At 36.4% G+C, this 25,327-nt stretch overlaps 6 protein-coding genes and 1 non-coding gene across 13 annotated transcripts; 2 read left to right on the top strand and 5 right to left on the bottom strand.

The window, feature by feature from the left end:
• The first annotated feature begins 23 nt into the window (after positions 1-23).
• LOC104730092 (pentatricopeptide repeat-containing protein At4g31850, chloroplastic) lies at positions 24-3,816 on the top strand. Its single transcript, XM_010449184.3, has one exon. The coding sequence runs from the start codon at positions 317-319 to the stop codon at positions 3,671-3,673; it is 3,357 nt and encodes a 1,118-aa protein (XP_010447486.2). The 5' UTR covers positions 24-316; the 3' UTR covers positions 3,674-3,816.
• On the bottom strand, positions 3,756-6,799 carry LOC104730094 (putative protein phosphatase 2C 60). Of its 3 annotated transcripts, none has more exons than XM_010449186.3 (11): positions 6,365-6,799; positions 5,903-6,045; positions 5,748-5,811; positions 5,472-5,580; positions 5,222-5,375; positions 4,999-5,124; positions 4,796-4,919; positions 4,645-4,721; positions 4,486-4,538; positions 4,330-4,384; positions 3,756-4,228 (listed from the first exon to the last, which is right to left on the bottom strand). In XM_010449186.3, the coding sequence occupies exons 2-11, from the start codon at positions 6,017-6,019 to the stop codon at positions 4,016-4,018; spliced, it is 1,092 nt and encodes a 363-aa protein (XP_010447488.1). In that variant the 5' UTR covers positions 6,020-6,045; positions 6,365-6,799; the 3' UTR covers positions 3,756-4,015. The 3 variants fall into 3 exon arrangements, with proteins under 3 accessions (XP_010447488.1, XP_010447489.1, XP_087334493.1); XM_010449187.3 differs by having other exon boundaries at positions 6,316-6,626; XM_087478367.1 differs by lacking the exon at positions 3,756-4,228 and having other exon boundaries at positions 4,321-4,384; positions 6,365-6,647.
• A 306-nt stretch (positions 6,800-7,105) lies between these two features.
• On the top strand, positions 7,106-9,122 carry LOC104730090 (putative glutathione peroxidase 7, chloroplastic). The gene is made up of 6 exons (XM_010449179.3): positions 7,106-7,900; positions 8,071-8,147; positions 8,236-8,297; positions 8,422-8,540; positions 8,624-8,791; positions 8,904-9,122. Exons 1-6 carry the CDS (start codon positions 7,652-7,654, stop codon positions 8,931-8,933), a joined length of 705 nt encoding a protein of 234 aa, XP_010447481.2. The 5' UTR covers positions 7,106-7,651; the 3' UTR covers positions 8,934-9,122.
• Positions 9,123-9,239: 117 nt separating this feature from the next.
• Positions 9,240-9,674, bottom strand: LOC147930163 (uncharacterized). The gene has a single exon (XM_087478820.1). It carries the CDS (start codon positions 9,672-9,674, stop codon positions 9,240-9,242), a length of 435 nt encoding a protein of 144 aa, XP_087334946.1.
• A 1,791-nt stretch (positions 9,675-11,465) lies between these two features.
• LOC104730091 (uncharacterized) lies at positions 11,466-13,690 on the bottom strand. 2 transcript variants are annotated; one of them, XR_015574497.1, is made up of 3 exons: positions 12,113-13,690; positions 11,731-11,821; positions 11,466-11,640 (listed from the first exon to the last, which is right to left on the bottom strand). It is a non-coding gene; the product is annotated as an uncharacterized LOC104730091 (transcript). The 2 variants fall into 2 exon arrangements; XR_015574498.1 differs by having other exon boundaries at positions 13,222-13,359.
• Positions 13,691-16,006: 2,316 nt separating this feature from the next.
• LOC104730089 (uncharacterized) lies at positions 16,007-17,634 on the bottom strand. 4 transcript variants are annotated; one of them, XM_010449178.3, is made up of 3 exons: positions 17,039-17,522; positions 16,718-16,803; positions 16,007-16,519 (listed from the first exon to the last, which is right to left on the bottom strand). In XM_010449178.3, the coding sequence occupies exons 1-3, from the start codon at positions 17,143-17,145 to the stop codon at positions 16,248-16,250; spliced, it is 465 nt and encodes a 154-aa protein (XP_010447480.1). In that variant the 5' UTR covers positions 17,146-17,522; the 3' UTR covers positions 16,007-16,247. The 4 variants fall into 4 exon arrangements, 1 of the variants encoding a protein (XP_010447480.1); XR_015574494.1 differs by having other exon boundaries at positions 16,368-16,434; positions 17,039-17,634; XR_015574495.1 differs by having other exon boundaries at positions 16,368-16,434; positions 16,718-16,833.
• A 231-nt stretch (positions 17,635-17,865) lies between these two features.
• On the bottom strand, positions 17,866-23,553 carry LOC104730088 (sister chromatid cohesion protein PDS5 homolog C). Its single transcript, XM_010449173.3, has 14 exons — positions 23,029-23,553; positions 22,268-22,471; positions 21,997-22,178; positions 21,534-21,660; positions 21,260-21,451; positions 21,103-21,141; positions 20,141-20,995; positions 19,937-20,050; positions 19,657-19,730; positions 19,427-19,478; positions 19,199-19,282; positions 19,071-19,120; positions 18,922-18,981; positions 17,866-18,831 (listed from the first exon to the last, which is right to left on the bottom strand). Exons 1-14 carry the CDS (start codon positions 23,128-23,130, stop codon positions 18,333-18,335), a joined length of 2,634 nt encoding a protein of 877 aa, XP_010447475.1. The 5' UTR covers positions 23,131-23,553; the 3' UTR covers positions 17,866-18,332.
• Positions 23,554-25,327: the final 1,774 nt, after the last annotated feature.

The raw sequence follows: 25,327 nt of genomic DNA, 5'->3' as shown, positions 1-25,327 counted from the left end.
CTGAAGATATTTTGGGAGGGAAGCAAAACGGTAAGGATCGAGTGGAGCAAGTCACACACTGATTGATTTTATCCTCTCGGTCTCGGCAAGTCTTTTTTATTTTGCTTCGAAAATCTCCCGTTCACTGAAATCAACTCCGTCGTGCTTTTTCGCCGGTGAACGGAGCAACCCTATCAGAATGTTCTACTTTTCTCTCCTTCTGTTTTGTTAGTTACATCTTCGCCACTTCAAATGTGATCAATCATCATCGTTAATCTAATCTCTCTATTTTGTCTGCCGGGGAATTGCTTACCTTTGCGCTTGGCTTATCTTCAAAATGGCCGCGTTACTCTGCTCGACGAGTCTGTGTGGTGATATTACAATCGGTGATGCTTGTCTGGTTAGTAACATCAAAGCAAAATGTTGTTGGAGACGCGATAATTTGCTTACTGGAGGGTTAAAGTTCCACGCTTTGAAGATTGGGTCTCGGAAGAAACACTGGAGAAAGAAGAGTATGAGATGTAGTAGTGTTATTAGTGTAGTCTCCATGAAAAGTTCGGATTTTTCGGCTTCCATGATAGGCAAGGCTTTGAAATCTGATTTGTCATCGAGTGAAGTAACAAGGGTTTTAATGTCGTTTCCTGATACTGATTCCAAGTTTTCGTATTTCAAATCATTGGCTGGGAAGTTGAATTTGGTTCATACTACTGAGACTTGTAACTACATGCTTGAAGCTTTGAGGGTTGATGGAAGAGTTGAGGAAATGGCTTATGTGTTTGATTTGATGCAGAAGAGGATTATAAAGAGGGATACTAATACTTACTTAACTATTTTCAAGAGTCTTTCTGTGAAGGGTGGATTGAGGCAGTCACCTTATGCGCTTCGGAAGATGAGAGAGTTTGGTTTTGTGTTGAATGCTTATTCGTACAATGGGTTGATCCATCTTCTGCTTAAGTCTAGGTTTTGCACAGAGGCAATGGAGGTCTATAGTAGAATGATCTTGGAAGGTTTTAGGCCTAGCTTGCAGACTTACTCTTCACTTATGGTAGGATTAGGGAAAAGAAGGGATATTGAATCTGTGATGGGTTTACTTAAAGAGATGGAGACTTTGGGGTTAAAGCCGAATGTGTACACGTTTACAATATGTATTCGGGTGCTTGGTAGGGCGGGGAAGATTGATGAGGCATATGAAATACTGAAGAGAATGGATGATGAAGGATGTGGACCTGATGTAGTTACTTACACTGTCCTTATTGATGCTCTGTGTACTGCTAGGAAGCTCGATTGTGCTAAGGAGGTTTTCGAAAAGATGAAAACAGGAAGACACAAACCGGATCGTGTTACTTACATTACTTTGCTGGATAGGTTTAGTGATAACAGAGATTTGGATTCAGTGAAGCAGTTTTGGAGTGAAATGGAGAAGGATGGTCATGTACCTGACGTTGTTACCTTTACCATTCTTGTGGATGCTCTCTGCAAAGCTGGTAATTTTGGTGAAGCTTTTGATACATTGGATGTGATGAGGGACCAAGGTATCTTACCGAACCTCCACACATACAACACGTTGATTTGTGGTCTTCTAAGAGTTCACAGGTTGGATGATGCTCTTGAACTTTTTGGTAATATGGAGTTACTTGGTGTTACGCCTACTGCCTATACGTACATTGTTTTCATTGATTACTATGGAAAGTCTGGAGATTCCGTCAGTGCTCTTGAGACCTTTGAGAAGATGAAAACCAAAGGAATAGCTCCGAACATTGTGGCCTGTAATGCGTCTCTCTACAGTCTAGCTAAAGCAGGAAAGGACCGAGAAGCAAAGCAAATCTTCTATGGATTGAAAGATATAGGGCTAACCCCTGATTCAGTAACCTATAACATGATGATGAAGTGCTATAGTAAGGTTGGGGAGATAGACGAAGCCATCAAGCTGCTTTCTGAGATGGTAGAGAACGGTTGTGAACCTGATGTTATTGTTGTTAATTCTTTGATCAATACACTTTACAAAGCTGATAGAGTAGATGAGGCGTGGAAGATGTTTTTAAGAATGAAGGAATTGAAGCTCAGGCCTACAGTTGTGACTTACAACACATTGCTCGCAGGTTTAGGCAAAACTGGAAAAATTCAAGAGGCGATTGAGTTGTTCGAGGGGATGACGAAGAAAGGTTGTCCACCTAACACAATAACTTTCAACACTCTCTTTGATTGTCTTTGCAAAAACGACGAGGTGACTCTAGCCATAAAGATGTTGTTCCAGATGATGGACATGGGTTGTATCCCAGATGTTTTTACTTACAATACGATTATCTTTGGTTTGGTGAAGAATGGTCAAGTCAAAGAGGCAATGTGTTTCTTCCACCAGATGAAGAAACTGGTGTACCCTGATTTTGTTACCCTCTGCACTCTTCTCCCAGGTGTTGTCAAGGCCGGTTTAATCGAAGATGCTTACAAAATCATCGCCAACTTTCTTTACAATTGTGAAGACCAACCAGCCAGTCTTTTCTGGGAAGACTTGATGGGTTCTATCTTGGCTGAAGCTGGATTAGACCACGCCGTTTCATTTTCTGAGAGATTGGTAGCTAATGGGATTTGCCAAGATGGTGAATCGATCTTGGTGCCATTAATCAGATATTCTTTTAAACATGGTAACGCCTCAGGTGCTCGAACTTTATTCGAGAAATTCACTAAAGATCTTGGTGTCCAACCCAAAGTTCCGACCTATAATCTGTTAATTGGTGGGCTTCTTGAAGCTGATATGATTGAAATAGCACAGGACGTGTTCCTACTGGTAAAGAGCACTGGTTGCATCCCAGATGTTTCTACCTACAACTTCTTGCTTGATGCTTATGGCAAATCAGGAAAAATAGAAGAACTCTTTGGGATGTACAAAGAGATGTCAGCCCATGAGTGCGAACCAAACATAATAACTCACAACATTGTCATGTCAGGGCTCGTGAAGGCAGGAAATGTGGACGAGGCTCTTGATTTATACTACGACCTTATCAGTGATCGTGACTTCTCCCCAACTGCCTGCACGTATGGTCCCCTTATCGATGGCCTCTCTAAGTCAGGAAGATTATATGAAGCAAAACAACTCTTTGAAGAAATGTTGGATTACGGTTGCAGGCCAAACTGTGCTATCTACAACATTCTCATTAACGGGTTTGGAAAAGCTGGTGAGGCTGATGCAGCGTGTGCGTTGTTCAAAAGGATGGTAAAAGAGGGAGTAAGACCGGATCTCAAGACTTACTCAGTTCTAGTAGATTGCCTTTGTATGGTCGGAAGAGTGGATGAAGGCTTGCGTTACTTCAGGGAGCTGAAGGAGTCTGGCCTCAATCCTGATGTAGTATGTTACAATCTCATTATCAACGGACTTGGAAAATCTCAAAGACTTGAAGAAGCTCTTGTACTTTACAACGAGATGAAGAACAGCAGAGGAATCACCCCTGATCTCTACACTTACAACTCCTTGATTCTGAATCTGGGTATTGCCGGAATGGTGGAAGAAGCTGGGAAGATTTACAATGAGATACAAAGAGTGGGTCTTGAACCGAATGTTTTTACTTTTAACGCTCTGATCCGCGGATACAGTTTGTCTGGAAAACCTGAGCACGCTTACGCTGTGTACCAGACAATGGTGACCGGTGGTTTTAGCCCCAATACAGGAACATACGAACAGCTCCCTAATAGAGCTTGACATTTTACACAGCTAATACAAAGTAGAGCTCTACGCACTAAGTGAAGCTTTATGTCCATGTGAAGTGTACAAAAACATAGCGTTGTGTAAATGTCATATTGATTTGTTTATTTACATGATGATGATATGTTCTTTAAGGCCAACAACAATTTCACATCAATTATTCCTACTGCATTGTGGGAGCTCCTGAGACAAAAGTCTGCACACGGAGGAAATGGAATACTAAAATCCCCAGAAACGTCAGGTTGTGATATATAACAATGTCTTCCAAAATGATTTACAATCTGAACCGAATTACTAGATCTAGATGCCAGCCATCTTCCGTGACTCTTGAGGATGGGGCTAGTTTGATGTGCTCGGGTGATCATGTTTCGCTTCGGCTTGGCTTGGTTCTGGTTTTGGTTCAGTTTCTAAGTGAGTTAGTTCCGTGGACTGAACAGGCTTCTTGAATTGAACCAAGATCATGGTCATGTTATCACAGCCTTCACCACCTGCGGTATTTGGAGCCAGACATCTATCGAGAACCTTTTCACATACTGCCGAGAGTTTGGTCTCCTGAATGTTACCAATGGAAAGAAAGAAACTGTAGAATCCAGAAAAGGAGAGAGTGGAAGAAAAACTTTTAATCCAAACGAAGCCAAATCAAGTTAGCTTACTGAATTCAATTGTTCATGTATGAAATCAACGAGTTGTTGGCTTGTCATGCAATCCCTGCAGATATGAGATGAACAAAGACAAATGTATCAATATCACAATCAAGAAATGATCTTGTTTGGAGAACAATATCAAAACTTTTTCAAAATGATGTTTACCAAATTCCATCGCAGGCAAGAACAAGGAAATCATCATCATCACAGAGTTCAACCTGAAGAGAAGAACTCAAAATGTTTTAGGCGATGTTTCAGAAGAAATAACTCAAAATGTTATAGAAGATGTTTCAGTAGAAAGAGAACCGGTATTAGACCACTTACAGTGTTTACATCTGGACTGGCTGTAACAATTTGCTTTTCAGATGACAAAAACTTGTTCTGCTTAAATTCCATGTCACCTGTAAAGAGACGAAGAGCAGCTCAAATCAAAGATTGCATGTAAACAAGCTGCATTGTGCGATCAAGAAGTTACCAATAGCTCTTGCTAGATTCAAGCTTCCGTTGACTCGCCCAGCATGAATAAAGCCACCAGCTTTTAATATCCTTTCTTTCTCAGCATCAAGATCTGGTTTATGATCTCTAGAAAGATTGTAAGCCTGTAGACAGAGACCACACGTTTTTAATAAAGACGCCAAAAAGACTTAATCAAAAGGCCTAACAACTGCAGAATTTTACCTGACCCTTTCTGGATATCACACAACGTGAGTCCCCTGCATTTGCAACAAATAGCTGCTTGTTTCTAATAACAGCTACACATGCTGTGCTCCCAGAATTAGGTCCAGTAAAATCAGAATGAGGACCCTGTGTAGACAACATAAGCACAAGTCTTAGATCTAACTTTACTTTTGCTCAGTGATAGAAAAAGTGAGACTGAAAATTAGCAGGTGGGAAGATTTACTTCCTCAAAAGCCCAAGCATCGGGTTTATTAGCGCTGTCCCCGCTCCTTGGTGACCATATCAACCCTTCAATCATTCCGCTGAACTTATTGATTTTGTCACCGAGTACAGCCAACTCTCGCCATCCTCTTTGTCCTTGCATCATCTCATCCATTCTATGATAACCACAGCGAAAAAAGAACAAACACTTATAAGCAGAACTTCAAATAGACACAGTCACACAGACTCTTGTTGCTCTAAAATTTAGTTACCTGAAAAACGCCTTTTGAAGAGAAGTTCCTACGTCTCCAGCTGCATATGCCTCATCACTGAGAACCTGCTGGTGTAGATACTTGGCGCAGAACTTTGAAACAACTTTACCTACAACCACACAAGCCAAAATCATTTGACATTCCATAAACAGAAAGAAGGAAGCTTGTACAAGAACAATAACCACCAAAAAGGTTCAGCTATATTGATGTCTTCAATCTGTAGTTGGCTTAAGCTCTAAATACAAGTTTAAACCCCAAAGGTTCAATTTTTCTTACCTCCATGGCCATCATAGACACCCAAGAAGGAAGTGTTCTCATCGAGATCAAGAATTGCAGCATGCTACCAAAGTTTTGAAACAATTTTTGAATCAGTAAAGAGACAAAACATGCCTGAAAAAAGAAAGGTTTAAACTTTATGATATTACACTCACCGCATCTTCCATGGACGCACGCCAACCTTGCATAGAGGACAAACCATATCTGAGTTTATTATTTTCCCCATCTTCTGAAAACTTATCTGTTTTTGGAGAACTAAGGTATATACCCATCTCTCTCTCTCTCTCTCTCTCTCTTTCTGCAAAGCAAAAAGATTGCACATTTCTTCATCAATCAAAAAAAAAAAAAACGATTCTTGCTCAGATAATAAATTACCCAAATCCATCAGAATCTTAAAACAATATACAAAGATAAAATATAATTCTGACAATGGACCTGTGAGATCTCAATCTAAAGAGCTACAAACATAAATCAATCTACAAACAGAAATCGAAACCAAAAACAAAGTGGTTTTGAATTGAAACGATTAGAGTTTAAACACAGCTGTAACAAAAATTGGATATCAAACCAATTCGATGGATCAAACGAAGTGCGTGATGAGAAGCTTGGTTTCTCACATTTCTGGCTTGATAAAGGCAGGACCTTTTAGGTAGGAGAGACCCTTGATCGGAGTGATTAGAGGAAGAAGAAGAAAGTTTTGATTTTGGGATCAAAATTCAGATTGTATCTCTCCCCTGAAAATATATGAGAAAAAGTCTGTTTTTGTTTTTGCCTTTAGAAGAAGAAGCAACAAAAGTTCCTCAAGAGTTTCGTTGTTTCGTTTCCTTCTCCCTTTACTCGCCAACACAACACACCCACACGGCCTCTATTGTTTTACTTAATTAACACTAATACAATAATTGTCTTAACTTGATGACTCGTATGATTTTGTGGATTTGGCCTTTAACTAAGTTGTATATTTCTTTAAAACCGCAAAATTTCAGTTGGGATTGATCAATCAGATGTCTTGTGTGTTCATTAAATTCTCTAAACTTACTTAGATTAGATAGTATAGAAAGTGTAAATTTTAATTATAAGCGCTTATATGTTTGCATTGTTATGTAACATGTTCAAAGTTTTCAGTTGTATGAACGGTAACTTACTATTTCTTTCAGACAGGGTCCAACGAGACATGTGCAAGCAATAAATGCAACCCACATAGGATAGACACAACTACCATCTCCAATACAAAACACTATTGGTATTATAAACCACTTTGGTATCAATCTGCTTCACAACTAAGTGCGACATAACCTATACCCGAAAATTCGATCAACAAACTCGTCTTAGATAACCTCTAGACAATTTATTTTATTTTTATAATGCAAGAAAAAAGAATGATGATTCTTGGTTCCATACACCAGTTTTGATATTCTCTATAAGGTCTGTAAACTAGTAAGTTAGTCTGCGTCTAATCCAAATAGTATGTAGGTTTGGGTTCCCTATTCAACCTAACTCGTGGTTCACAAAGTTGGTATAAAATTGCCTATTTGCAACGGCGTTGCATGATAAGCTTTGACTAGTCCTTCACCAAACCCCATATAAGCTTTTGGCACCGCTCAGCTTTTCCATTTCATTTTTTTTTAAATACCATTTTATTATATACAAAATTTTGTGAATATAATATCGAAAACGTGTTTATACTAGGACCGCATGATATGGAATTGTGTGTGTGTGTGTGTGCAAAAAAGTTGTAGCTATGGATTTTTTTAAAATTTCCTGAAGAAGCATCATGTTATAATAAATGATGCTGCTAAACGTTGTTGTTTGTTAATTAGGCTAAGAACCTAATTTGTGTAACACTTCTTTGTATAAATTGTAGAACCAAGTAGTAGTACTCTTTCTTGTTATTCTCTGCTTCTATAATGGCTTCATCTTACGCATCATTCTCATATATCTCCAATGGTTTCGTTGCAAGCCCACCTCCAAATTCTTCGGCTTTTCTCCCCCCTTCGTTGAAACTTACCACGAGGACATCGAATTCTCGGAATCTGAGAAATGGGGTTTCCCTGAAATCTTCGAATAATCATGGACTTCTAGTCAAATCAAGAAATTTCCGTAGTGTGTATGCAAGAGCTTCTGCAGAGAAGACTGTTCACGATTTCACTGTAAAGGTACGTTTCTGTTTCTGTTTCTGTTTCTTTATCTGAATAAGTAGCTTTAGGTTTTTATCTATTCTGTTTTGTTGCCATCAAATATTCTATATAATCTCACTGACATCTGAAAGTACAAGTGAAAACATCCTCGTCACTAAAATCTGTATATATGAAAATAATTGAGACAGGACATAGATGGGAAAGATGTATCTCTGGACAAATTTAAAGGCAAACCTCTTCTGATCGTTAACGTCGCTTCAAGATGGTGCGATAGTTTCTTCGAATTCTATTTCTTAACTTAACTTTTGCATCTGAAATTGAAATAATTTTTTTTTTTTTTTTTACTATTACAGTGGTTTGACATCATCAAATTACTCAGAGCTTTCACATCTGTACGAAAAGTACAAGAACCAAGGTAAGCTTTTCATAGTTAAGGTTTTGTATATGTTATCCCCACTAGAATTAGGTAACACATTGATTATGATGATGATGACCTTGTCTCTTTTTTTTTTTTTTTTTTGTGTGTTTCTCATATTTAGGATTTGAGATTCTAGCTTTCCCTTGCAATCAATTTGGATTTCAAGAGCCTGGATCAAACCCTGAGATCAAGCAATTTGCTTGTACACGATTCAAAGCTGAGTTCCCTATATTCGATAAGGTAATGCTAAAACAATGTTCATTGTTTTCCAGATCAGAGAGGGATCCCTTGAATATAATCTTGATAAGTTTTTAATATACTAGGTTGATGTTAATGGACCAACTACAGCTCCAATCTACAAGTTCTTAAAATCTAGTGCTGGTGGATTCCTTGGTGATATCATCAAATGGAACTTTGAGAAATTCTTGGTTGACAAAAAGGGCAAAGTCGTCGAGAGGTACCCTCCCACGACTTCTCCTTTCCAAATCGAGGTACCGATTTCAAAACTCTTCTTCAATCTTGAATCTTGGTTCAGTTGTTTCCGGTTTGGTTCTTGATCGGTTTAATACTCCTAAACAATCTTCTTGTTTTGATATGTCGCAGAAGGACATCAAGAAGTTGCTTGCGGCTTAAATCTACGGTTCACCTGTTATAGTAACATAGAGAAAGAGATTGATAGCTTATTAACCGGCAAGTGGTACACTACACAAATTTCCCGGTTATTGTTGTTATACCAGAAATTTAGATAAACATGTAAAGCAATATCTTCTTCTTCTGTTACATTATACGTTCCCATAAATAAGATGTTCGCTTGCCATTGTATATAAACAGCACACCAATGCCTTTAGGCTTCGGACTTCATATAGCACATCCCATTATTACGATATTTACTAACACACACACACACACGCAAACATATCCGGAATAAGAGTGCTTAGATTAACGTTGGCGTCGAGAAGAAGATTGTTTCCGTGACTGTGGCAGAAACCTATGGCGGAGATAAATCGGTCTAGATACCTGTGAGGATCGACGAGATACACGAGGAGGAGGATCTCTTCTACGTCGAGTCTTACCAAGAGCTAGCCGTGGCCTTTGACATACTCCTCCGAGTAAAAGATCATCATCTTCTTCTTCTTCTTCTTGTTCGAGGAAAACCCCAAGGAAGGTCTCTGGTGTCTCCGGGCGGTCGAAGAAAGAAAAGGCGGTGAGCTCTAACATTATGCGGTGATATCTCGCCGCTTGGTCTCCTTGTGAGATGGATATGATTGCCACATCGTCATGGACGGTCGAGATCTCTCTAAGGTCGATCAACGGAAATTCTTGGAACTCGTAATTCTCTGACCAAACAAGAGTACTCTTGCTCGACTCCTCCATGTTTCTTTCTTTGTGTTAGATATTTTCTTCTGAAAGAATACTTTGCAAGAATAGATTCTGGTACATGTTACCTTTATAATTGTCTCCATCACCTCAAGATTTTTAAAATCACAAAAGACTCGTCAATGGAAATTATGGAATTTGTAAAAGTTAATTACTAAAGTTTTATTAAAATATGTTCACAGGAACAAAAGACTATAGCTTCTATAGATTAACACATTAACACGCGAACTTAAAATATATTTTAGTCAAATCGCGAAAAGTTCGTTTCGCTATTAAACTATTTTGCCACTGTGACTACTTAATTAGTATGTTCTTATAGGTTAAACATAGCAAATTCACCTTAATTACATAAAGCAAACAATCGGCTAATGACTATGGTGTAGGCTTAGCTAGGGAACCATTTTATAGAGATTAAAAGGTTTGAACTTTGAAGTACTCCCTTTTTATGGGGTTAAGATACTAACCAATAACGTTTTTTAAATAAATTCACGTATAAACGGAAATACATTATACAAAAAGAAAAATGTGTTTGAAAGTAGTGAATCTCTATTCTCTAATATGATATTTGGCTCCCTAATTTAGATGGTTAAGTACCACAAATTATTTTTTTAAACACGTTCTGTGATATGTCAGCCCTAAACCGGCTCTCGTTTCAAGGATCCTACTCCTTTTAAACGACAGCGATAAAGTGGATAAAAACGGTTAGTACGGCTGACCATTGGTTCATACGTACTTAACCTTTCTTCATTGAGACTTGGTTTAATTTTTGGCTCCAAATTTTTTTTTTTTTTTTTTTTTTTTAATGTGCCCAGCATTGGGCTAGATTATTTTGGATATCTGCATTTTATGTATAGTATATCCGTTATCATTAAAGAAAAGAAATTTCCAAACAACTTACTCACAATTTCAAAGAATCTGAAATACGTTTAAAGAAAACCTTACAGTGACATCATTGACTTGACTGCTAGGAACAAAAATAATAGTATAAAAAGTGTGATCAGTGATTGGCCACACATGAACTAGTCGGTGAAAGCCAAAAATTAAACAATGCTAATTTTGGATTAATCATCTGTATCGGTTTCTAAAAACATCAGTTAATATATTACGTGTTACTGACAAGGCAAAGTCAGACTTCTATACGATAAGCAGCTAAAGGAGAAGATATTTTCTATGGTAAAGTTTGAAGGAGCAATTAAAATATGTAATTAGCATGTTTTGACTTCTTTGTTATTTCATCCTGACATTGATAAAACCTTCTTTGACTTTTGTATTGTTTGAAATGGCCGATTAGAGAGTACAGCAAACTCTAACTACATATGCTTAACTTAAAAACTACACTCTTTAATTAAAATCTGCAATGCAAATTTGCATATAATCAATTGATATAAGGATATTATTTCTTCCAACTAACTAAGAGATTAAAAAAAACTAAAGCAATATTTTGACATTAAAAAAACAAGAAACTAATATATGAGGCATACCAAAGAAGAGCCAATCGCTAGGATATGTTTCTTTTTGACACAATCACACAACGTTTTCTTTATATCGGTACATACTCAAATTCCTTCCACTTAGCTTAGACATGTTCAGGATTTAGATTTCAATTCCAATTTGACACATTCCGGATTCAAAAATTCAATTCCAATTACATGTGACCAATTGATTATTATGGTATTCCTGCAGTGGACTTGTAGACCAATAATCTCATTCAGAACCTACTAAGTACTAACCATATAATAAGTCAAGCACTTTTTACTCTCCGACTCTAGCCTAGAACAAACACATATATGACCACATAAATGTGACACACGCGACAATTAATTGATTAACCAAAGCACAAAAACTCTTAATCAGCATCATATAAAATATAAATAAGCTACGGAAAAACAGCTTTGATCTCAATAACTTCGCTTCAAAATTTGCATCGGGCTGCGTCGAAAAATACGTTAAAGATCATCCACACCTAAAACAGAATAAACATAAACAGATACATTATCACAAGTATACTCACGGATTGTCCTTGCTCACACCAGAACCATTGATGACACCTTACATTCAAACTTATGTTCAAGCCTCCTCAATTTTGCCTTCCTAGCTCAACAAAACTGCACCATGTGACTCATAGTTTCCCATACAAATGTAACCTGCCAAAAAAAAACGAGCTTTGGTGACATCTTGTAACATTAGTGTAATGCAACACATAAGTGCTCTGCAAAACCATATCTATTCCATTTACATATTTACTTTTGATGTCATGAGACATTTTCCATCTCACTCATATCATTTTAGACTAATTTGAGAAGCTCAACCTCAACCTACTTGAGGTTTACCAATAAATGGTTAATGGTGACACCTTTCACAAGTATCGAGAAAGTACTATCCTTGTCTTGAAGAAACTAAAAGGCCAAATATGACCAATGATAGTAAGATCATACCTAAATATGTCATATGGCTTCTTTGGTTTGAAAACACTGGAAAAAGGGAACAAAAGAGAAAACATGACAAAAAGAGAACACAATGCATGACAAGATACATCTACCAATTCAGAAAATTAATCAGCTCTTCACTGAAAAAAATCCCAATATTTTCTTTTATACCTGCCATAAATATAACTAAAATGAAAATTTTGGAGTGTTTACTTTAGATATAAGAAAAAAAAAACTGAAAGTCATTCAAGTCAGAAAAGAATCACATATAATCATCTTTGCAAACTAGTGACGAAACACTTCAAGTACTATAAATTCCTTCTTCACAAATAGATCTACAAATCGCTTCCTAGATCTAAAATTACTTATCAGGTTCAAAATTACTAGAAGGTTGTGGAAAAACTCTCAAACAATTTTTTTAATTTTTAAGTCATTTTGAGTATTGGATGCAAAGAACATGTTCTTAAATGAAGAAACAAACCCACAAGAATATTCTCGCAAGATTCACAACGTGATCACATGGAATCGATGATATATAAATTAGATACCATCTATATGTAGTACAACCACATTAAGCTATGTATATTAGCCTAAATTAGAAACATAATTATATAAACGGAATCAAAATGTACGAGAGCATACAATATAAATAATATGTGTAAAACAAACGACTAATCAACAACAATTTGACTCATGAACAGTACTATTGCAAGATCCATGACTATACACATAGATATGATCATATGAAGCAAATAATATATCTACACATAGTTATGAATCAAAAGTCCATATCACGGATTAAATCTGCGAATGAGAAACCAAAAAAGAAAGAAAGGAAAAGATAACCATATAATATTTACTTCGATCGAGACACATTGAAGATTCAAAAGAGTTAGGACCAGCCTAAGGAAAAACTAGGTTAACGTTAATGGTCCCATGTTAATCTCACTTAACCACGCCTTAAACTCATAGATTAAGGTTTCGATACTAATGATCTCATAAAATATTAAGTTCAACAAAGGAAAAAACAAAAGGCAAACTCGCATGCAATTGGAAACCAAATCGATGGCAAAACAAGAACAAGCTTCAATATAGATATCAAGATCGTATCTACTTACCTTTGGAGAGATAAAGAACACAAGAGAGAGAGAGATGGGAACACAATTTTAGAAGAAGAAAACGTGAACGGACCGAAACGAATCGGCCGCCGGAATCTGACAGATAGAGCAGTGAGCACGCAAGAGAAGCAAAAGCAACGAACATGCAAAGTGCCTTTGTGTGCTCACTCTCTTCTGTCAGTTTCTATGCGTTTCTCTTTTAAAATTTGTCCCAAAACTCACTCGTGACCCTCTTACCTTACCGACACGAATAGTGAGATTAGAGATCGAACATATGAAAGATGTTTGAAACGGATGAGACTTCGAAGCTTTTGAGTTAGATCTGAGGCTTTAGGGTAAGTAGAGAAACCAGAGAGAGAATATATATTTATAATCGAAGGAGAAGAGGAAAGTTATTCATTTATAGATACACTTTTGGAAAACAAATCTAGGGTTTTGACCAAATCGAGAGGAGAAATAAAAGTAAATTACCAAAAAAGAAAGAACAAAAGGGGGAGATATATTCGGGGAGAAGGATTTAGATTTAGAGGAGAAGAGAAGAGAAGAGAAGAGAAGGAGAGGACGACGAATCTGTTAAAGAAGGAAACAAAAAACCTTATCTCTCTCTGTCTCTCACTCTCTTCAAGATAGAGTCTTATCTCTGGTTTTTTTTTTTTTTTGGCTTTTGTCTGTTTCCTTCTCTCTCTCTTCCCTCTTACATGCAATGGGACAGATGTCTGAAGAGAGAGACATTTGAATGGAACGGATTGGTAAACAGTACCCATTGCAGTTTATAGTGGTCAATCTCATAACCTATAAACGGCAACGACAAGCCTAAGAAATTTTCTTGGATTTTGAGAAATGAATCTTGGTCTTTCACGATGGGGAGGAGAGATAAAAGTTAATACTCGTTTTATTATTATAATCAGTTACTTTTTTTTTTTCAGTTTACCTTATTTCACATACGGCAAAAACATAAACAAAAGACCTCTAGCTCTAGTAATGACAGTAAATTAGTAGATAAACAACTTTGTGAGTACTTTATTCTGCTTGACGCGTGTTAATGAAATAAGGGAGTCGGGGTATATTATCTACCAATTATTCCGCTCGGTTAATTCTCTTCTGAAATATACCGAATCGTTTTTTTGTTATGCTAAATGCTGAGAATTGAATATAGTATGTGTGAACTGGAATAACTCATAAGCTGAATACTTCTAGAATATATTTATCCATCATTTGTCACCCACCCAATAAAATTAGAAGGAAAAAAATATGTATTTATTAATAAAATTTTAAAATAATACCATAAAGCAAAGACGGTGCTTCCCCAAAACATATACTCGCATAAGAAGATTTTGTTCTAAAAGAATGGCTAAAGAATCTATATGCTGATCTTGTAAGACCATAAATGTGGAGTACCCTGTGTGTAACCCATTCATGGTCCTGCTTTTTTGTTTTCAATATTCGCGTATATAGTAATTCTTTTTCATGTTTTCTTCTTTCTTAGTTGTAATAAACTAATTTTTGGTCATGAGATATTGGTATTAAAGTGGGATTAGAAGATTGTTTAGGGAGGAGATTAAAATTATTTATAAGTTAAGTTTATATGTTTTAGTTCCGCGAGGAACCATGTTTTTTTTCCAAATATTTGTTTGTTCTGAAGCTAATCTTGGCATAAACTTTTGCTATCTCTACTTTGTCTAGCAAATAAATTATAAAATTAAAACCTGCTAAAGTCACTAATATTTTACCATTTTTCTTGTCATATACATCCTCTTGCGGATAAATGGATGAATGTTTTTTATTCTAAATTTTGTTACCCCAACACTGGATCATTTCGGCTAATATTGTGCGAGGGTTCATATCTCTATTAGGTTAAACTCTCGGATTTGATACAAAAAGTAAAAGAAAAAACAGTTTGTGAAGGAAAGTAAGTTAAAAGAACCGCGTGAAGTGTGAAAAAAGGGTAAGAGCTTTGTGTGTTCTGACCTAAGAATATATTCAAACACTCAAAAAGGACTGTCTACATTCATTGCTTCCCGATGACACAGAACATAACTCCGACTCTTTCCTTATTAATATACTACACCAATAAAGATGTATAAAGATAATGCTATCTGAACAGCCCTGACTTTTTCTTCATACATAAAAAAACGAAGCGAAGTCATGTATATAGGAGTGGCGTATACCGACCGTATAGTACATATCTAAATTGTTATGTTTGGAATTAGCCGAATATTTTTGCTTAAATTATCCATTATATATGAGATATGACTGAGTAAACTATATTCAATTCTCATATGACTGAGTAGTATTCAATTCTATATATCTATAAAAATATTAAGAGCAAATGGTTTTAAAAATAGATCAGATAGAAAGTAAACTCATTTCTCCTCTCGGCCTATAGAAAGGGGGAAATAAGAATATTGGATCATGGTTCGTGGACCACATGTATCCCATCATCACCAATGAACCTCCATCTATTACACTTACATATATATTATAATTATAATCTGATGTTACAAGCATAACAATAATGTTTCGCTTGTTAATGTCCAGATCTTGTTCTAATTAATACTGAAGTTTGTTTCTTTTCCTTTACCAGAAAAAAAAACAAAATAATGTACAGTATATAACTTGCAATTTTGATGCGTAATACAATACTAAAAATCCCACCGAAGACCTCAGATCTGATGGCTTTAGGTCATCACCATTGGGGGGTTTTAATTTTGAGCCTCTTATGTACTGTTTGAATTTTTAATAAATATATTATGTACTGTTTTAAAAATAAGAACCCTTCATCTCCTAATTAAAATTATCCCCTCCAATGGTGAGATATAATTTTGAGTCTCTTATTTTTTAAAATATAGTTTTTTGAAATTAAAAGTTTTCCATAATGAAAAATGTGTAAAACAAAGAAATGCATTCTGCATTGAAACAAAAATGAAAACATGCCAAAGTTGTCCAAAACAAAACAATGTCAGATCAATTTTCAGAATAACCGAGCTCACACACTTCTTAGTAACTCGCATCGTAGGATGAGATATTCACGAACATGCTGCAGTTTGCATCAGCTTGCGGGATTCCAGCGGCGAGGGTGAAAAAATACAGAGTCTTTGACTGAAGGTTCTTAAAACTGCAGGTTGACGCCCTCCACCATACTGAACTTTTCCACTTGTCTCTTGTGCAATTTGTCTCCCTCGTGTCCTCTCAAAATCCAACTCCGTTGGTAAGCTATCAAACAAAACAACAATCCTCAACATATCTTTCTTGCTTACAATATCAAGCCAAGCCTGCAACAAAATAAAACTAGTACACCCTAACAAAGAATGAACAAAAACATATCAAAACTTTTGTAATAAGCCAACACGATTTCCAACTGAGCAGCTAAATCACAACAACAATCATAAGCATAACAATGAAGCTTGCACAATTTTTTGAGACAATAAGAAAGCTACACAGAAATTGTTCTAATCAAACCAAACAAATAGGTTCATTTTTGTAGCTAGGAGAGTACTTGTTCGTGTTCGTGGAGAATTTGCAGGGAACCGAAGCCCGAAGCCCTCTCCTCGAACCATCACCCTCTTTCTCTGCTTCTTTATCCTGCAAAATCGCAAGGTGCGATGTCTAGTGCTAAACAATAAAAACAAACCATCAACCCCATCAAGCCTATACCTTTCTACACATTAACTCATCTCAAGCCAAAACCATCAGTAATTTGAACTAAACAATGGTTTACAAAACTCCTTAATTCTTCTAGCTATGAAGACGCAATGGCATGATCGTGTATCGAAGGCTACTCCATCAAAACCGTGGGAGATTGAAAAGAATTACTTACATGGTAACATTGTAAGTGAGAGGGATAAGATAATTTGAAGGAAGACCAGCGATATGTCCTCCAAATTGATGCACAAGAACAGCATAGATCCCAGCTCCACGGTTCATGTGTTCCTCATACTGACTAAGATTCAATCTGGGAACAAGACTCGATTCCAGTTCAATCTCCTTCGATTCCAGTCTTCTCCGACTCCATCTCCAACTATTCCAACCGATTAAATCTCCTCCGATTGAGAGATTTGCGAGAGAGAGAGAGAGGAAGAGAAAGAACACAATGCAAAAAAAAAAATTTGCTCTCGATTAAACTTTTTACCCAACCATCCGCCGACACGTCACAGTCTCTAATCCAAAATCGAGTATACTAAATAAGAGGAGCTCTTCTCTTTTTTTTTCTTTTCTGATTTATTTTTTTCCTACTTTTTCTTAAAACCTCTCCCTTAAAACCTCCGTTGGGGATGACCTTAGATCCTTATTGCAAGGCTGTTAAACCCTTATCGATGTTTGAGTGTGACTTATATAATAAACTAAATGTAAATGGAATATTCCTTACATATGGAAGCAAACAAAGCATACACTAATCCTTTCCGGAATCTCCAAGCATCTCGCAATCCCACCATTTATACAAGTCTTTGTTTAACTTGGAAACAAGTCTTTGGTAGAGTAGCACTCGAAAAAAAAAAGTTTGATAAAAAAACTCAAAAGTTATTTGGCAAAATGTTTGGCCTAATAAGAGACTTTAGAAATTATAGTTAACGAATAAAATAGCCAAAAGTGGCAAAGAATTAAAACGGTTTTCTTGACTAAACATAAAAGAAAAGACACAGCTCCTGACGAAAACACAAATACACATCAACTTGTTATCAACCTACATAAAATCCAAATTTCAATGATGATGATGGTTTGGGGAGAGAACTGCTAAAAGTCGAAATGCGTTTAGAATTTATCTACCCAAATACTCTCTGCAGAACTCATGGAGAGATAGATGAACGTGGGTCAAAAAAATAAAAATAACCAAAGCCAATCTTACGTATCAACCTTAACACTACATAATGCTGATACCAAACCTAATTAAATAGAAAACCACCACTACGCTTCTTGTTTTAAAACAATTCTACACTTCTACTGCCCAAGACGACATCAAGTCTTCACCATTTTCTCACGGCCACCACCAACCCACCATTAGTCCATTACCACCACACCCATCACGCTTAGATTTGCACCTTAAATTACATACTCATGATTGAAAAGAAAAAAAAAGCGCAAGCCTTCTTCTCCTCAAAAGGCCAGACAGACACTCATCGCTTCCTCTTCTTACCAGACTTTGCCTGACTTCCCTGCGACTTCCCTTTAGTTGCTGTTTCTTGCGCCTTCTCTTCAGATTCTGACTCTGTATCGCTCTCCTTGGCTTTGGAGGCAGGTGTAGATTTTGCTTTTCCCTTTCCTGTTTTGCTTTTCGCCGGTGCAGATTTTCCAGGTCCTGACTTGGATTTTGGAGTTGTTGTAGTCTTGGACGTCTCTTCCTTTTTCTTAGATGAAGCTTTGGATGTTCCAGAGGCTCCTTGGTCCTTTGATTTTCCAGATTTCGATACATTTTTCTTCAGCTTGCTGCTTCCTGATTTAGCAACGGTTTTTGGGGTTTCCTCTTCCTCGCTCGACTCTTCAGAGCTATCCTCTTCTTCTCTGTCAGCTTCCTTCGAATCCTTTGGTTTGCTCTCTCTCTTGTCATCCTGGGATTTCTTGCCAGACTTGGCAGCAGAAGCAGCTTTAGACTTACTTGATCCAGCTCCACCACCCCTGAACCAACAGAAGCATAGAATTACTCATTAGTAGAAAATTTTTGGAAACTTCAACACTTGTCAACTATTTGCTTTCAGTTTCATATACTTTTTCGTTGATGAGTCCATCTTTGATTGCTTGCCTGTCTTAGCTTTCTTCTTCTGGGGCCTACATGATGGCAAACAAATATCTCATAAAATAGATCATCACATCCAGATATATCTCATAAACAACAGAACTAAAGAAGTAACACATACGCTGTAGAGGCTTCTTTATCTTCATCCGTCTGATCAGCAGCTTCTTCATCCTGCTGACAGAAAGTGTAAGTTACAGCAATGCGAAAAACAAAAAAAAAGGCAGAGATGAATGAATTTCAATGCCTCACCTCCGACGACCCTGATTCATCCAGAAAATACCACTTCTGTTTCTTTAAGTTCAAGATTTCTTGATCGCCATCATCATAGCAAACCTGAAAACGAACATGGCAACAGCATAAAGCAATTAAAATACAATAAAATGGCCTGAATCAGATGAATAAATATGTACCGGTTAGGAGAGCATTCAATAGGCTAATTGTTCACCACGATAAGGAAAGAGATAAAATTGGGCTTACCAGATGTTTCTTCTTAGCAGAATCATACGAATTGACCACACCTTTATAATACCTGCGGTAAAAATCCAAAATTCAGTTAGAAGAGTGGACAAAAAAAAAAAAAATTGAACTATCCAAGGTGTTAGTCCAGACTCAATTTTCTAATAGAAAAAACATAAAACAGACGAAAAGGAAACTGCCTCTATGTATATCAAAATATAATTCCTAAGAAGAAAACACAAGATGCTTACGCTTGATCCATAGGCCACCAGACTTTGACCCTCGACCCAACTAAATTTTCATCATGGTTTTGTAGATCAGATGCCTGCAAAGAAATTGTTTCAACATGAAAAACTCTACAAGAAGAAAAACTCGGACAGAGCACATGACTGGTATATTTAAAGAATAAAACAACAGAAGGGAACGTATAGATGGTAAAGGGAAAATATCTTCAACTGGAAGAGAATATGAAGCTGCTACCACGCACAGTTACTGCTGCAAATTGCAATTGGTGAAATTACAAAAACATACCTTTCCTTTGTCTAGACTTCGTTTTCTCTTTGTGGTTGTACTAGGACTTTCTTCTACTGGTTGCTTTGCTTCTTTCTTTGATTTTGAGGCTGACTTTCCAGAGGAAACAGCTGCCTGAAACACAATTGAAGTGTAATTGGTAACAGTACAAGGAAAGGAAAGTCAGACATGTGTCGAATCAATACAGGTAAGGGAACTACTCACTTTTTCATTATCACCAGACGAAGTGTGTAATGACTCCTCTTCCATGGCTTTCTCACGTCCTGGCTTTTTCTTATCCTCTTTTGGCTTTGTGGATTCTTGTGCACTATCACTCTCAACTGCTTTTTTCTCTGACTGCTTCGCTGCTTTTGTCTCAGTAGTGCTTTTCTTTGAAGGAGGAATTGTAGGCTTTGCTTTACTTGAAGAAGCAACCTTCTTTCCAGACTTTTTCGTCATCTGAGCTTCAGAAGTGTTTGGTTTTTCCGAAGCTTCTTCGGTAGCAACAGAAGCAGAAGGTTTGACCTCCTTTGTTGGGCTCTCCTTTTCCTTCTGGTTTGCAGTCTTCTTAGTGCAGCTTTGCTCAGGAAGATCCTCAGCCCTTGATGGAGAACTGGCATTGGTAATTTCATCTGCTGATGTCTTAGATGGTGAAGCCTGCACGCTTGTTTTCTTCTCATTCTCAGAAGAAGTGGCTGCATTCACAGATGGATCATCAGGGGGCGAAGTTAACACATCCTTGCTGTCCAGGAGTGCTGCAGGTTCAGTCTCCTCTTTGATATCTGAACTTTTTGATGAATCTGCCTGTTTGACAGGACTGGATTGGTTTTCTTTTTCCTTAATCTGATGTTCAACGTCAGTCTTCTCTTCAGAAGTTTTATCCAAGTCAGTGTTGCTAGGATTATCAAGTTGTTGGGGCTCATCTTTGGCACCCGTATTGTCGTGCTTCTTTGTGGAATCAGTATCAATGGAAGAATCATTCTGTTGCGCCACACCATTGCTAACTCCGGATTTACTAGATTCATCCTTAGGTGCATCAATTCGCTCAGGGGTACAAATATCTGCTGCCTTCTGTTTATCCTGTTGCGATTGGAACACAAAAATCAATTAACAATCCACTTAAACGAAAAGAGGAATGACATCTATATTTATTATACATAAACAAATTTAAGAGAAAAGAAACATGCCTCTACTTCCGCTTCCCTTGTTATATGACCTTGACTATCCTGGAAAGGATAAAACAAATGGAAGAACAATATAAGAGCTAATGTCATTGGAAGATATGCATATTCACCAAAAGTTGAGGCAGTGTGACAAGAAAACAAGTGAAAATTAAAGGCTTACTTCTTTTTCATTCGCAACAGCTTGGTCGTGCTGCAAAGCACTGAATGTCCCTTCACATATCGAAGCCACTATGTTACTATACTTATCTAAAGGGACACCCGACGATTTCACTGCTTGAGTCAGATACGTTTTGAGCTTGCTAGCACAGTTACTGAGAACTTTTTCTGCCAACCTCCGTGATACTTGAGAAACCTGGTGAGTGAGGAGAAGTTAAAAGAGTTACAGAAGAGCATTGGTTGCTGATATAATATCATTCAGACCATCCATGTATTACCTCATCATCCTTTTTAACATAATAAAGAATTGGTGACAGCATCTCTGAAGGTATATCCTCGCTTTCCTCTAAAACGAGGGTCATAATGTTCTCCATAGATGAAAACACATTCCCTGAATGATGGTCTCTGAAAAGGAAAAGAAATTTAACATCAGGCAAAAATTATTTTGGATATTGTACAAGCAAACATAAGCAACACACAATAGAAAAGTTGTGAACTATATTACAAGTACATAAAGTAAAGTAGCACATTTTAGTCTATGGACAGGCAGAACGACATGATTGAAAATGGTATCGACAGAGAAAAACAACAACCATGAATCAAATGTGACATAAGGAACGACAGGGGAACAAACAAGTAGACAACAATTCCATGTATGTGTAGTGTATGGACATTACATTACAAGTTTTTTTTTTTTTTAAAAAGGTACAATTCTGAAGTAATGAATATATAAGCTTGTACCTTATACCCTTGAGGAAATGCTGGAACATCTCAATAAGAAGTGCATCACACTCAAGATCCAACATCACAACACATGATCTGACCTTAGCCACAGTTTCAAGGATTGAGATCCTTTTGGGATAGGAACGGCTAGATTTGTCAACTAGATCTTCAAATGATGATACAATTAACTTGAATACTTCCTGCGCATGAATTGAAGCAAAGAGTCAGTGACCAAACTGGCATAATGGCCATTTTCCTCCAAGAAAAGAATACCAAACAATAAAGATACCTTCATCTGTTCATCATCGTAAGGAGCCTCGGGAGCAGTTATTCTTGTAATCTCACTGATACAGGCAGCGACTGCAACTTTCACTTCGACGTCAGAATGCTTGAAGAGTTTTCCACCGACTAATGCTGTCATCAATGGAGAGAGTGCATTCTGCATTGATTCAGGAGGTGACTGTTCAACCTCCGCTAGGCATAGGAAAAGTTTCTGCAGCAAAAAGTATAACAGGGTTAAAAGTATAAAAAGAGCATAGAAACTATGGAGAAACTTAGACTTCATCATTCTTCTAGTACAGGTTGATTCACACATGATATCAAACATAACAATACCAAACAAAATAATCCCCCTGACTCATATTTAAACCACACATCCTTACAAGATGAAACCAATTCAGTATAGAAAAAAACTACATTCGCAAAAGCAGAATTGTTCAGGCAGTCTATGTAAAGCAGAATTCAATAACAACCACATCCTAACTAGATGCATGCTCAATAAACGCAGATTGAATGAGGGCACATCTAAATATTATCAAAAACTGAGAAAAAACCAAGATTTCGAATGCAGGAATAGAGCAATGTGTAGGGAGATTCACAGAGCAAGAATTGAAGGAAACAGCAAAAAGGAGAAACGAAGCAAGGACGTACTAAGTCAAATCCAAATCAAGAAATCCACACTAAAACACATGCACACACGCTTAGCATTGCCACGAATCCGAAGAAGAAAACACAGAAAAAAAAAAAGAAGAAGAAGGAGAGAGAGCTCACGTCAAGGAGAGAAAGAAGCTCATCGACAGAAGAAGGTGGGTCAACAAGCTTAACACCAGCTTCAAGAATCTGATTCTCTACATCTTTATCAGAATCAGACATGACTCCCCTCTTCCTTAGTTCCTCTTCTCTCTCTCTCTCTCTCGTTTCGATTCGGGATGCGTATCTACAAAATTAGATCTCTACAAACCCTAGATTCGGGAAACACACAGAGAGGACTCCTCAGCGTGAATAAGCTAAAGCCACCGTCGATTCCACAGATGAGAAAGCTAGATTTGGCGGAGAAACAACGAGAAATCTCTCCCTACAGTCACTGAACAACACGCTAGGGTTTTCTCTTCTCTCTCTCTCTTTTTTTTTTTTGTTCTGTTCTCTCTCTCTCAATCTTAACAGCTTACACTAAAAAAAAAAAAAATAAAAAAAAAAAAATAAAGAAACTATTTTCAAGACGCGAGAGAGGCCTTAAGCGCCGTTAAAGATTAAAAAAAAAATGGAAGTATTAAATTTTGATGTACGGGTTGGTTCGTCTTTTTGACGATGTGTTTGTTTTCTTCTCGTTTAAATTAAAAAAAAAGGAATCCAAAAATAAAGGGGAATCCAGTATTTGCGATTTTTTACCTTTAGTGCGGATTTCACCTTAGATTATAAACTCTGGTTATTAAATTTCCTCACTTTCGAATCCGATTTTGATTTTTTTTATTGGAGAAATTTGTGCCGTTCGTTTTTATCAACCAAAAAATATTAGAAAAATCACGAGAAGCATTCGAAATTTCAAAAAAAAAATAAATACTTAAGTTCACCCCTAGAGGTGAACCTCTCCATTCACCCCCTCTTCTCTCAGCTAATTATAATTTTCCATCTAATATTTCATTTAAAAAATAAATCAAAATTAGATTTTATTTCCTTATTTTATAAGGGGGTGAATGGAGAGGTTCACCCCTAGGGGTGAACTCAAGTATTGTTCAAAAAAAAAACATGACCGGTTGAACCGCTTCAGGATGAGATAGGATCATCAAATAATAGTTAAAAGATTTTTTTTTTTTTTCTTTAATCATAAAGAGAAATGTTTTACAGGTATAGAAAATATAATTTCATTAGATTATTATCCAAATAATTGGATCAATTATTTTTGAATTACAATGTTGTCACTTTTATTGTATTATATTCTATATATATGTTAGATTGTTTTTTGACCAGATATATGTTCAATGTTTCATATCAATCCTTTCTTTGGAAGAATATATACAATTTTTAAAAAGAACCTGATAATTTTTTTTTTCATTACATTGGCAAAGTGGGAGAAACTATATGGCTATTCATATTTTCATTAAGTTTGATAAAATTAAAATATTTTAATTTAGATAAGATAGTACGGTGATTTAATAACAAAATAAACTAAATGAATATTTTTTTCTAAAATACTAATACATGCCAAAAATTCAATTTAGTAATTTAATCACTTTCTTAGTCATATGTGTAATGAGTAATATATAGTAATATAGAGTGATCAAATAACGGAAAAACTGCACCGAATAAATTTTCGTAAAATGGTAATAAATGTACGAAGTTAAATTTAGTAAATCGATTGCTTTCATATGTCTAACATGTTCGCAATATATAGTAAAAGATTTCATAGTTAAATTAAATAGTCGAGTGATCAAATAACGAAAAAAAGCTAAACTAGATAAAAAAATGTAAAAAGATAATAATTTTATGCTAAGAGTTAAATTTAGTAAACTAATCACTTTTGCTTTTTAATTATATGTTGATTTAACACGTTTGTGATAATATAGTGAATCATTTTCCAAAAATGTTAAAACGTAAAAATTTGATGAATACTTTTTAAAAAATTGTGATTTCAAATTATGAATAATGTATACCATTCATTACCAATATTGTTATTTCAAAATATGAACAAACAAAATTCTAGTTATCTTCTTGAGTTTGGCAAGGTTGATTGTTGTTTTGCAGATCTAAGATGGTATGTGAGAAGGGCGAAAATGTTTTAGATATAACTGTTCATGTTTTTATGTTATCCGTTGATGCTGGTAGAAGTCTGGAGAACATAGTCCAGAGTAACAGTACAGGTAATTTGTTGTATGAATCTAATTGTACTTCAGCAGAGGTTTCGTCTTGTATTTTGGCATTTCTCTGCTCTCTCTTTTTCTGTATGTTGGTGTTGACTGTATTTGTTCAGTTACTCTACAGTTCTACTCGCCGAAACGTCCAGCAGTTGATGTGGCTGAGGTATTTTTAATTATATGATGATTTTAACACGTTCGTGATAATATAGTGAATC

Source organism: Camelina sativa, chromosome 12 (assembly GCF_030686135.1).
Source record: "Camelina sativa cultivar CO46 ecotype springtype chromosome 12, ASM3068613v1".
Lineage (NCBI taxonomy): Eukaryota > Viridiplantae > Streptophyta > Magnoliopsida > Brassicales > Brassicaceae > Camelina > Camelina sativa.
Note: the sequence above shows the minus strand (reverse complement) of the source record. Positions and strands in the feature narration are given on the sequence as shown.

What these genes read in the sequence shown, in the direction of transcription:
- LOC104730094 (XM_010449186.3), bottom strand. Translation starts at nt 6,019, where the DNA reads ATGGGTATATACCTTAGTTCTCCAAAAACAGATAAGTTTTCAGAAGAT. An exon ending in ATGCTTGGGCTTTTGAGGAA is followed by an intron (nt 5,125 to 5,221) that starts GTAAATCTTCCC and finishes TTGTCTACACAG; the next exon opens with GGTCCTCATTCTGATTTTAC. An exon ending in CCAGTCCAGATGTAAACACT is followed by an intron (nt 4,539 to 4,644) that starts GTAAGTGGTCTA and finishes TCTTCTCTTCAG; the next exon opens with GTTGAACTCTGTGATGATGA.
- LOC147930163 (XM_087478820.1), bottom strand. Translation starts at nt 9,674, where the DNA reads ATGGAGGAGTCGAGCAAGAGTACTCTTGTTTGGTCAGAGAATTACGAG.
- LOC104730092 (XM_010449184.3), top strand. Translation starts at nt 317, where the DNA reads ATGGCCGCGTTACTCTGCTCGACGAGTCTGTGTGGTGATATTACAATC.
- LOC104730088 (XM_010449173.3), bottom strand. Translation starts at nt 23,130, where the DNA reads ATGTCTGATTCTGATAAAGATGTAGAGAATCAGATTCTTGAAGCTGGT. An exon ending in CGTCTGGTGATAATGAAAAA is followed by an intron (nt 20,051 to 20,140) that starts GTGAGTAGTTCC and finishes ATTGTGTTTCAG; the next exon opens with GCAGCTGTTTCCTCTGGAAA. An exon ending in GATAAAGAAGCCTCTACAGC is followed by an intron (nt 18,982 to 19,070) that starts GTATGTGTTACT and finishes GCCATCATGTAG; the next exon opens with GCCCCAGAAGAAGAAAGCTA.
- LOC104730089 (XM_010449178.3), bottom strand. Translation starts at nt 17,145, where the DNA reads ATGAACCGTGGAGCTGGGATCTATGCTGTTCTTGTGCATCAATTTGGA. An exon ending in CTCACTTACAATGTTACCAT is followed by an intron (nt 16,804 to 17,038) that starts GTAAGTAATTCT and finishes GCGATTTTGCAG; the next exon opens with GATAAAGAAGCAGAGAAAGA. An exon ending in TTCTCCACGAACACGAACAA is followed by an intron (nt 16,520 to 16,717) that starts GTACTCTCCTAG and finishes ATTCTTTGTTAG; the next exon opens with GGTGTACTAGTTTTATTTTG.
- LOC104730090 (XM_010449179.3), top strand. Translation starts at nt 7,652, where the DNA reads ATGGCTTCATCTTACGCATCATTCTCATATATCTCCAATGGTTTCGTT. An exon ending in TTCACGATTTCACTGTAAAG is followed by an intron (nt 7,901 to 8,070) that starts GTACGTTTCTGT and finishes TAATTGAGACAG; the next exon opens with GACATAGATGGGAAAGATGT. An exon ending in AGTTCCCTATATTCGATAAG is followed by an intron (nt 8,541 to 8,623) that starts GTAATGCTAAAA and finishes TTAATATACTAG; the next exon opens with GTTGATGTTAATGGACCAAC.